The sequence below is a fragment of the Microplitis mediator genome, chromosome 8 (assembly GCF_029852145.1).
Source record: "Microplitis mediator isolate UGA2020A chromosome 8, iyMicMedi2.1, whole genome shotgun sequence".
NCBI classification, from domain to species: Eukaryota; Metazoa; Arthropoda; class Insecta; order Hymenoptera; family Braconidae; genus Microplitis; species Microplitis mediator.
In genome coordinates, this window is record NC_079976.1 from 19,037,718 (window position 1) to 19,049,086 (window position 11,369).

The 11,369-nt window shown below is 37.3% G+C and overlaps 1 protein-coding gene across 1 annotated transcript; it reads left to right on the plus strand.

The window, feature by feature from the left end:
• The first annotated feature begins 4,889 nt into the window (after nt 1-4,889).
• LOC130673884 (uncharacterized) lies at nt 4,890-10,268 on the plus strand. The gene is made up of 2 exons (XM_057479098.1): nt 4,890-6,237; nt 6,358-10,268. The coding sequence occupies exons 1-2, from the start codon at nt 4,890-4,892 to the stop codon at nt 10,266-10,268; spliced, it is 5,259 nt and encodes a 1,752-aa protein (XP_057335081.1).
• The last annotated feature ends 1,101 nt before the right edge of the window (nt 10,269-11,369 follow it).

Below are 11,369 nucleotides of genomic sequence, written 5' to 3' on the forward strand. Positions count from 1 at the left end.
TATTTATTTTGCATTACTCACCGTTGTTGGTGATAATCTTGCTGTCAATGCGATTCATGGTTTTATTACCAGTTTTTCGGGAAATTACTGTTGCAGATTTTGTTTAATGAATCGAAGTCAAATAAAAGACGCTTACGAAGTCGATGATTCTTTACTTAGGACACAAAACCAGTACGATAATCAAATTAAAATCAAAAATTTTGATTCAACAGACATCAAAAGTCCAAGTTGTTTTAATGATTTGTTAGGATACAGAACTATCGATTCTATGTGTGTTGATGTGATGCATGACATACTCGAAGGAGTGTGTCAATATGATTTGGGTAAAATATTGAATACTTACATTTTAAAAAAAAATTTTTTTACTTTAGAAACGCTTAATAACAGAGTGCGAGGGTTTGATTATGGCCCGATCGAAAAACGTAATAAGCCACCGGATATTACCCATAATCATATTAAAAATGAATGTATCATTATATCATCAGCTGAAATGCTATGTTTTGTACGCAATATAAATCTCATATTAGGAGATTCAGTTCCTGAAAATGACGACCACTGGTCACTAATTATCATGCTGAAAAAAATTGTTGACTTTACAACAGCTAAAGCTCTTCATAAAAGTACTATAGCTTATTTTAAAGTACTTGTTTCGGAGTATCTAAAAAAGCTTTTGGTATTGTTTTCAAGTTGCCTTAAATTTAAGCATCATGTACTTGTTCATTATGCTCATTTATTTCTAAAATTAGCTGTACCTAATTTTCAGTTATTCGCACCGTTCCTTCCTACTGATATAACAAATGTGTCAAGTACCTTATTTGTAAAATATATGGGCCAAGAATTAATGAAAAGTACAGTATTAATGATGCCCTCTGAAAATGGTCCATTATTCTATTATAATCATTATATATTTTTGGAATCTATTAAAAAATTAATTTTAGTCGTCACTTGTATTGAGGAGTATTTTTTTGATGAACACTATCAAGCATATGAAGTCACTCTTGATCACAAAAAATGGTTTTGTTTATTTTATTCTGATTTAAAGGTTTGTAGTTTTGTAAGATGTGTAATGGGCGGAAATGGAAAGAGTTATATACCTAAACGCTGGATATAATTAATATTAATACTTATAGTTAGCTATAGTTTTTTTTGTATAATCTATACTATTGTTAATGATATAATGACTATAAAAACTAATTAAATGAAATAAAATAAATATAAATATATAAATTTTAAAAAATTTTACTTTGATTTTTAATTAATTTTTTAAATTTAAAAAAAAAAATTATCCCTCATACCTTAAACGTTAAATTTACTATAAAAAAAAATGCATGCTAAAATATAAAAAATATTTATTCTTCATATAAAAGAAAATTCATATTAAAAATACATACAAAATACAGATATGAACATATAAAAAAAACGTATATAAAAAATACATTTTTTATATTTTTTTTTCTAAGTTGTTGGTTACAATAAAAATATAATTTTTATATATATTTTTTATATTTCCATAATTGTATTTTTTATATATTTTAAATATATTGTTTATATAATTTTATTATATTTTTATATATGTATTTTTTTATATATTCTAAGATATATTTTTTACACATTCAAAATACATTTAAAGCATATAAAAAATACATGAAAATCAGCTAAAGGTTAGCAATTTAAAATGTATTTCTTATACATCTTTTATTTAAACTTACATATTTTTTATGTATTTTTAATACATTTTTTTTATATGAAAAATATATTTTTGTAATATTTTAACATATTTTTTTTTTATAAATTTTTTTCATGGGAGTATAACCTATTTTTTGAATCAAATAAACTGTGGTAGTACTACAATATTAGCATAAGTAATTTGACAATATTGAATAGCGTTATCTACCATAAGCATTGTGGATACCGCCAAGCAGTATGGGCTTGACGCCCATACTGACATAGGCTCATCCGCCATGACTATCGTGAATGTTACCATTCCCGTGATGGTCAAATCATCTATACTCACAATTTTTAAACGAATGAAAAAATCTTTGCTCCCATACAGTATGGTAGAATCGACCATACAACATAGTGGTATCCGCAAAAAATTTCTTTCCGTGTAATAGATAAATGGTTTTGAACATCTACAAAATATTATAAAAACTATTTTTATGCAGGTTTTCACTTTGCGTATAGCCTTAATTTTAAACTGATTGCCTTGAAACTTAGTATACGTACTTTGTGGGTGACTAGCTTGTTCGAGTTTAAAAATAAACTCAATCGGTCGATTAGTTTAGAAGTTATAGCATTTCAAAATTTTCAAAATGTCCAAAATTCATATTTTTACTTAATCTTTCTTCAATATCTTTTGAATGTGAGAATCGATCGACTTGACATCAAATTCATCTGAAAGCTCTTCAAATAAGCTTTAATGTTCATGCCTATATATGTGCCTAGACCAATGAAATTACTTATTTCACCATTCATTCAATGAAATTCTGCTATTGCATCAGTTCTCTTACCTCTGAGTAAATTAATGGAGCTACTTAAATTTATATTATTGCAGTGTGACACTTATATAATCCAAACATCTCAATTCAGTGGGTATTTCCAATTTTGTTTTATCGACAGTGTGTAAATGATATGATATATCAACAACAAAATTAACATTAGTTATGATGATAATATTCTCTATATCTACTCGTCGTTTGATATTCTATTAGGCTTTTAATTTCAAATATTAGTACTCATTTCAAGTATGACACTTTGATATATCACAATCTAGTTTTAATCTTAGATTATTTTATTAGTGGATTTTATTGAAAGCAAATTATTGCCTTTGTCCTTATGGTAGAATTTCTAAGGAATAAAACCATAATCTATCATAATTCTTCGAATAGAATACGAAATACCATTGGTCAGATAGTTTTAATGTATGCATAGGTATCTTTAAATAACTTCAAATCAAAACATATAGTACATTTTCATCAAAAATTCTTCTGAAGCTCATTTAGTTAGCTTCAATTTTTGGCATTATACTTACAATTTTTTTGTTTTATCATCTTGAGAATTTAAAAAAAAATGTAAAAAAAAATTTTATTTCGTTGTTAACTTTTATTTAAAAGGTAAAAAAAATCAAATAATGAGAAAACTACTTCCATTTCGGCTGCCGAATGGCCTCTTGTTTTTATTGTTTTCGGAATGCTAGATAAGTTAAAAAATTTTTTTTATTTTTTTGGCATAAACAGAAACATGTGTGTGATTTGATATTTAGTTTTTTGTAAATGTAGATAAATAGTTGTATAACCAATTGAAAAAATTAAAATCTCATAAATAACGTCGTGCTAGAGTTGTTTTACTCTATTTTTTAACAATTATTTTGTTTTATTAATAGATATATTTCATAATACCACGTGCTATAATTAAGAGTCAAAACAATTTTTTTTTGTCCCAATCAAAAGTTTCACAATCGGAAAACAAGAATATTAAAAAATAATTTTCACGCATTTTTTTTTCGATTCGATTTTTATTTTTTTTTGAGAATACAATGCAATTAAGTACATTGAGTATTGATGAAAAAACGCCATTCTCGACGCATACTTTGGATTATTTTAAATGTTTATTACATTTAAAAAAATAAAACATCAACCTACCAATGATTGCGTAATCGCTCACTAACCTTTATCGTGAAGTACTATTAATGGCAACAACTTAAAGAAAAAATGCGTATACACTTGCCCAATAAACTAATGCATTTTTTTTGTAAATAATACTTCCATTAATACCACTAATAAATAAGTAACAATGAAATAAAGGAACGCGAATTACGAAAAAAGTTACTAGTTAAACTTGATAAAATATTTGCTAATGTAATGTTCAGTCAAGACCCATTTCGCCTTCACCTGAGAACGCCGAGCCGCACCAATAGGTCGGCGGCACCATCGCTAATTCAAACTTACGCGCGAGATCTCAACCAATAGGAAATTCCATCTTTTGAATAATTAGTTCCAACTTTAAATAAAAGAGTTGCGACATGAAACGCACTCATTGGCTTAAGATCTCAACGAGCTACGTGGATTTTTCCTATTGGCTGAAATCTCGTTAGCGTCGTTCTCTAATTTTCTCATTGGTCGACCGCTCTGACGTCACAAAGAAACCGTTGTGAGGTTTCTTTTACGACATTTTCATCTTTAATAATTCTCAACGTGCTTTTGAACAGTTCACCTCGTGTACTAAAACCGCTTTGTTTCCTAAACGCTTTCTTGAGTTATTAAACTAAATCTTGTGCTGAATTATATTCAATACTTAGTCAGTATATCAAGGCTGCTATTTATTGGATATAAATAAATTGTCACCCGCTTATAATAAATTACTCAAAGTAATTTCCGTGTGTTTAACCACAAAGTACCACGTGTTTCTCTTATACTCGTGTATTAAGTCGCATTCGCTAGCTAGTATTAAGTCGCATTCGCTATACAGTATTCTTACAATTAAAGTGTAAATAAGTGTAAATAAATCTATAATTTATATTTTATAAATCTTGAGTAATTTTTGATTGTTAAAATCACCAACACCTGCACCAGATCCAATTAGTACATCCTCTAGTATTAATCGCTAATTTTATATTTTGGTCCTTCGAGCCGGATCTGGTGTGGATTTTTACAATCAAAAATTATCACAAATTAAAACATCTAAAAAATTGTGAGAAAAAAGTGAGTGATCAGTTTTTTGTGCAGTGAAATCGCTAAGTGCCGTGGGCATTGCTGAGCACTGCTAGAGTGCTGCCCGTGGTGATCAAAATTACACACCGGTGTAATTAAGACTCTTAGGATTTTCAAGATCGAAAACTTAGCGTCGGTTTTCACTTACCGCGTCCATTTTGTGTGCTACGTTAAATCAAGATGGCCGCTGAAGCCCAAGTCGCTCTCCAAATGCAACGCATCGATACGATGCGCAACATGTCTACTCGCTTGACCGACGCCATTCTCGCTACCCAAGGTGCACCCGCTATTGATGCCGAACTCGCTATCCTCAATGATTTGTGGACCCGCTTCAACACAACTCATGAGAGGCTATATGAGGACGTACCTGAGATCATCCAGAATGAGTATCATACTGGCAATGCTTTCCGAACCGCTAGTGAGACTTATACGTTACTTCGAGTTCGACTTAGTGCCGCACGACCGGCTCCAGAACCCGCTCATGATGCCCATGCGGTTAATCCAGATCAAACTGCTTATTTTGGAGGTGCTCATAAATCCAACTTGCCGCAAATAAAATTACCAACGTTCCAGGGCTCATATGACGAGTGGGACTCGTTCAAGGACTTGTTCACCTCTCTCGTCATACACGAAGATTCGCTTACCGGCTCACAAAAGATGCATTACTTGAAAACTCAGGTCAAAGGTGAAGCCGCTTCGTTACTCGCTAACCTACCCATAACTGATGACGCGTTCCAGCCCGCTTGGGACTTATTGAATACTCGCTACACAAATCCACGTCGATTGCTCGATATGCATATCGACGATTTGTTGGATCGTCAACCGCTCACTACTCACTCCGCTGCTGATCTGGACGCGCTGTTACTCGCCAACAAAAAATCGCTGGACGCTATTACGGCCTTGGGAATCCCAATCGGTGAGTTGGACCCATTCCTAATTCGGCTAACAGTTCGTTGTCTGCCATCAGACTTGAGAGTGGACTGGATGTCATCGCTTGGGTTGTCCAATGAATTTCCCACGTACAAGCAACTCCACGATATGCTGAAAGCAAAGGTTCGTGCGTGGGAAAATTCGGAAATTGGAGCCACTGTATCCACCTCAGCTCAATTAAAACCAGCCACGGAAAGACCACCAGCATCACGAACTTACTCTAGGTCTGCCGCTACTGGCAAGACAGGAGGCGCCACAAGTAAATCCGCTACCCCCTCTAATGCATCTACATCGAGAGGAGGCGCTAGTTACAACGCTTTCACTCCGAAAGAGAAAACGAGTGAACCAGGACTGTGTCCGATTTGTAAGCAAAAGCACTTCGTGCTGTTTTGCCCAACCTACCAGCAAGCAACGCCACAAAACCGGAAGATGATAGTTTATCACTACCGGCTGTGCTACAACTGCTTGGGACGCCACCGCTTCGCTGACTGCAAGACTGAGCAGAGATGCCAACACTGTCAGAAGCCGCATCACACGTCAACGCACATTGATGAGACTGCCGCTAAATCGGTACAGGAACCTGCCGTACCGACTCCAGGTAACAAATAGTTCCAGTTTTGGTAACTTTTGTTTTGCATTCGCTAACCTAGTCTGCTTTCAGCTCATTCGCTCAATGTATTACTCGCTACCGCAATTGTTAAGTTGAATTCGCTATCAGGAAGTACATGTACTGCCCGTGTACTTATTGATCAAGGATCAGAGTTATCCTTTGTGACGCATTCGCTAATTAAGAAGTTGGATGTACCGCTAAACAAGGCAGCTATACCATTACGAGGGATTGGTAATGTGTCAGCTGGACACTCACTTGGATCATGCCAGGTGTCGCTGCATTCGCTACATAGTTCCGCTTCTATTACTATCCAAGCTCATGTGCTTGCTCTATTGACGGTGAACTTGCCGTCATTCACGCTAACCAACAAGAAATGGCCGCACATAAACGGTCTACAACTCGCTGATCCAGACTTCTTAACATCTCGACCTATTGACATCATTCTGGGTGCAGCACCAGCTGCACACATAATCAACGCTAAAATAAGGAAGGGTAATGACAATGACCCAATCGCTCAGTCAACGACGCTTGGCTGGATCATCTATGGATCTGTGGACACCGCTACATCTAAATTGACAGCTTATGGTCATCATGTCACTGTTGATGATCAACTACAAGACTTGCTGAGCAAGTTTTGGTACCAAGAAGAACCACAGACAGAATTCGCTATACACTACAATGAAGATGAGGAAAAGTGTGAACAACACTTTGTAAAAACACACTACAGACAGACTGATGGTCGATATGTCGTTCGCTTGCCGCTTAAATCCTCTCCAAGTCAACTGGGTGACTCGCTACGAGCTGCGCAATACGCTTTACTTCGTCTTCGCAAACGTCTGGACAAAGATCCAATCTACAAGAAGCTATACTACGACTTCCTGAAGGAATATGAAGACTTGGGACACATGAGACGCGTAAAATTAAAGGAGTTACCACCAAATAGCTACATGTTACCTCATCATGGGGTACTCAAAGAACAGAGCACTACCACCAAGCTCAGGGTGGTATTCAATGGGTCATGGAAAACGACATCAGGCGTATCCATCAACGAGATACTCCATGTGGGCCCCAAGATTCAAGTTGACATCAGTGATGTACTGATTCGAATTCGCTGTCACCGCTATCTATTCGCTACTGACGTGACTAAGATGTTTCGTCAGATTGCAGTTGACAAGGAAGATCATCATCTACAGTGCATACTCTGGTTTGACGAAGAGGACCTACCAACAGTATTTGCACTCGCTACGGTTACATATGGAACAACATCAGCTCCATATCTCGCTGGAAGAGCACTTTTACAACTCGCTGAAGATGAAGGAAAGAAATTTCCAAAAGCTGTTGAACCGCTGACGAACACCCGCTACGTTGATGACATCTATGGAGGCGCAGATGAACTCGCTGAGGCAATTCAAGTTGCTCTCGACACAAAAAATATGTGTGCCGCAGGATGCTTCCCGCTTGCAAAATGGGCAAGTAATTCAACAGAATTACTGTCTCAAGTCGCTCCAGTTGAAACCCAAGAAGATACACCACGAGAACTTGGGGATACTACAGTAAAAGTGCTCGGGCTAACCTGGAATTCTACTCAAGATAAATTCCAGTTTGGTTATTCGCTACCAGAAGCATCGCCAACTACTAAACGCACAATTTTATCAGAAATTGCTCGCTTGTTCGACCCGCTTGGGTTTTTGGCACCTATCATCGTAAGAGCCAAGATGTTCATGCAGAAGCTATGGCTGCAGAACTTCGATTGGGATGCTACGCTATCACCGTTGCTTCTTCAAGAATGGAATTTGTTTCGAGATGAACTACATCAGATCTCGAAGATTCAGATACCTCGCTGGAATCATGTAAGAACTGGTGTATCAATTGAACTACATGGATTCTCTGACGCTTCTCAACTCGCTATGGCTGCTGTCGTATATTTAAAAGTTACTGACGCTACAGGAAGCTCCAATATTTCGCTAGTGTGTGCCAAAACACAAGTTGCACCACTGAAACCAATTTCAATACCAAGAATGGAGCTCAACGCCGCTGTCTTACTCGCTCAACTGGTACTCTACATCAAGAAGGTCTTGAAGCTTGAAAATGTACCAATTTTCATGTGGACAGACTCCGCTGTATCCTTAACGTGGATACGAAACAACCCCGCTAGATGGAAAGTCTACATTCGCAACAGAGTTACCAAGATACAAGAATCGCTACCAAGTGTCAACTGGGATTTTGTTCCTGGGAAACTTAACCCAGCTGACTGCGCTTCAAGAGGTTTAACAGCAGCCAAACTAGAACAGCATTCGCTATGGTGGACGGGACCTAAGTGGCTCAGTCAATCAAAAGAAAACTGGCCATCTTTTGACATCCCTACTCAGACGGTATCACATCTTGAAGAACGTCCAGGTTTAGTTTTTACCATCTACAAGGCAGATTCACACCCGCTACACACGCTATTGGATAAATTCTCTAAGTTGTCACCACTACTTCGCACGCTTGGAATCTGCCTTCGTGCCATCGCTAAATTTAAAAAAGTGCCACAGTCCACACTGGCCACACCACTCTCTACAGTTGACCTGGAACTCGCTAAGATTTTGCTGATCAAGTATACGCAAAGTCAGTACTATTCGCAAGAGCTGAAACTACTGAAAGATGGTGATTCTCTACATCGAAACCATCGTCTCGCTAAATTGATTCCCTACGTCGACTACAATGGAGTACTCAGAGTCGGCGGTCGCTTGAAGAATTCGCTACTGGATGATGATCAAAAAAATCCAGCTATTTTACCACGATCATCACGACTAAGTACGCTACTGATAGAACATTCGCATCAAAAGACATTCCATGGGGGAACTCAATTGACACTCGCTGATCTACGGAGATCTGTCTGGATAGAAGGTGGGCGCGTTCCAGTCAGGTCTCATATTCTTCGCTGCGTCGTGTGCACGAGACATAGAGGTGTTCGTGCACAACAACTAATGGGACAATTGCCATCCGCTCGTGTAAGACCATCTAAAGCATTCTTGCACACTGGAATAGACTACGCTGGGCCAGTAACACTGAAGACATTTCAAGGTCGAGGTGCGAAAACCTATAAAGGTTGGATCGCTGTTTTTGTATGTCTCGCTACGTCCGCTATACATATCGAAATTGTCACCGACTATTCCACTGACGCTTTCGTCGCAGCATTCCGAAGATTCACTAGTAGGAGAGGCGCCTGCAGTACCCTATACTCGGACTGTGGTACAAATTTTGTAGGAGCAGACGCCACGCTAAAGAGAGAATTCGCAGCAGGATCAAAACAGCTAAGGGAACTTCAGTATTTACTCGCTACAGATGGCACAGACTGGAAGTTCAACCCGCCAAGTGCTCCCCACTTTGGTGGCAAGTGGGAAGCAGCCGTCAAGTCAATCAAGTTCCATCTTATTCGAACTATTGGTGAATCGCTATTGACTTACGACCAACTCGCTACAGTGCTAACACAGATTGAAGCTGTGCTCAACTCAAGACCAATCGCTCCGCTATCAGAAGATCCTGCAGACTTAACCGCTTTGACTCCTGGACACTTTCTCATCGGAGAACCGCTAATCGCTGTACCAGGACCCTCGCTACTGGAAAACAATACCGCTACGTTGTCACGCTGGCAACAATTACAACAAATGTTCCAGACATTTTGGACTAGATGGTCGTCTGAGTACTTACAACGACACCAATCTATCTCTAAGTGGCATCATCCATCTAATGTTATCAAAGTGGGCTCATTAGTCCTGCTGACTGATGAGAGGTTCCCACCATCAAAATGGCCACTCGCTAGAGTACTCGCTCTACATCCAGGACGAGATGGGTTGACTCGAGTAGTCACCCTGAAGACCGCTACAACTGAACTTGTTCGACCAATCGCTAAACTGTGCGTGCTGCCAGTTCACTCTCCAGATGACAATCCTGTCGACACCGTCGCCAGCGCTGGGGAGAATGTTCAGTCAAGACCCATTTCGCCTTCACCTGAGAACGCCGAGCCGCACCAATAGGTCGGCGGCACCATCGCTAATTCAAACTTACGCGCGAGATCTCAACCAATAGGAAATTCCATCTTTTGAATAATTAGTTCCAACTTTAAATAAAAGAGTTGCGACATGAAACGCACTCATTGGCTTAAGATCTCAACGAGCTACGTGGATTTTTCCTATTGGCTGAAATCTCGTTAGCGTCGTTCTCTAATTTTCTCATTGGTCGACCGCTCTGACGTCACAAAGAAACCGTTGTGAGGTTTCTTTTACGACATTTTCATCTTTAATAATTCTCAACGTGCTTTTGAACAGTTCACCTCGTGTACTAAAACCGCTTTGTTTCCTAAACGCTTTCTTGAGTTATTAAACTAAATCTTGTGCTGAATTATATTCAATACTTAGTCAGTATATCAAGGCTGCTATTTATTGGATATAAATAAATTGTCACCCGCTTATAATAAATTACTCAAAGTAATTTCCGTGTGTTTAACCACAAAGTACCACGTGTTTCTCTTATACTCGTGTATTAAGTCGCATTCGCTAGCTAGTATTAAGTCGCATTCGCTATACAGTATTCTTACAATTAAAGTGTAAATAAGTGTAAATAAATCTATAATTTATATTTTATAAATCTTGAGTAATTTTTGATTGTTAAAATCACCAACACCTGCACCAGATCCAATTAGTACATCCTCTACTTTACATGTAATAAAGGATTAATATTGAAGCAATAAATCAACAAGCATCAGAGCGTCATTCGTTGAACAGTTTGTAATCTCGAATCCAGTTAAAGCAACTTAAGTGTAGAGGTCACTTCTGTCTCGTTCCCAGAATATAGAGGTCACTTATGAAGAAATTGTATTAATAATTAGCCAATATGTGTATGAACATGAATACATTTAAATGATATATTTTATATTTCTGTAAGTTATTAGCTAAATTGGGAACTCCCAAAGCCATGTATTAAATTTATATTCTAATAAAAAAAATAAAAGAAAAACAACAATTACCCATGTAGCACACTTGGCTACGTGACATCTACAAGATATTAGTTTTAAGGGTGTTTTTCGACCTATCAATAAAAGCATCAATATGTTGGCAAAACAATCAGAACAGAAATTT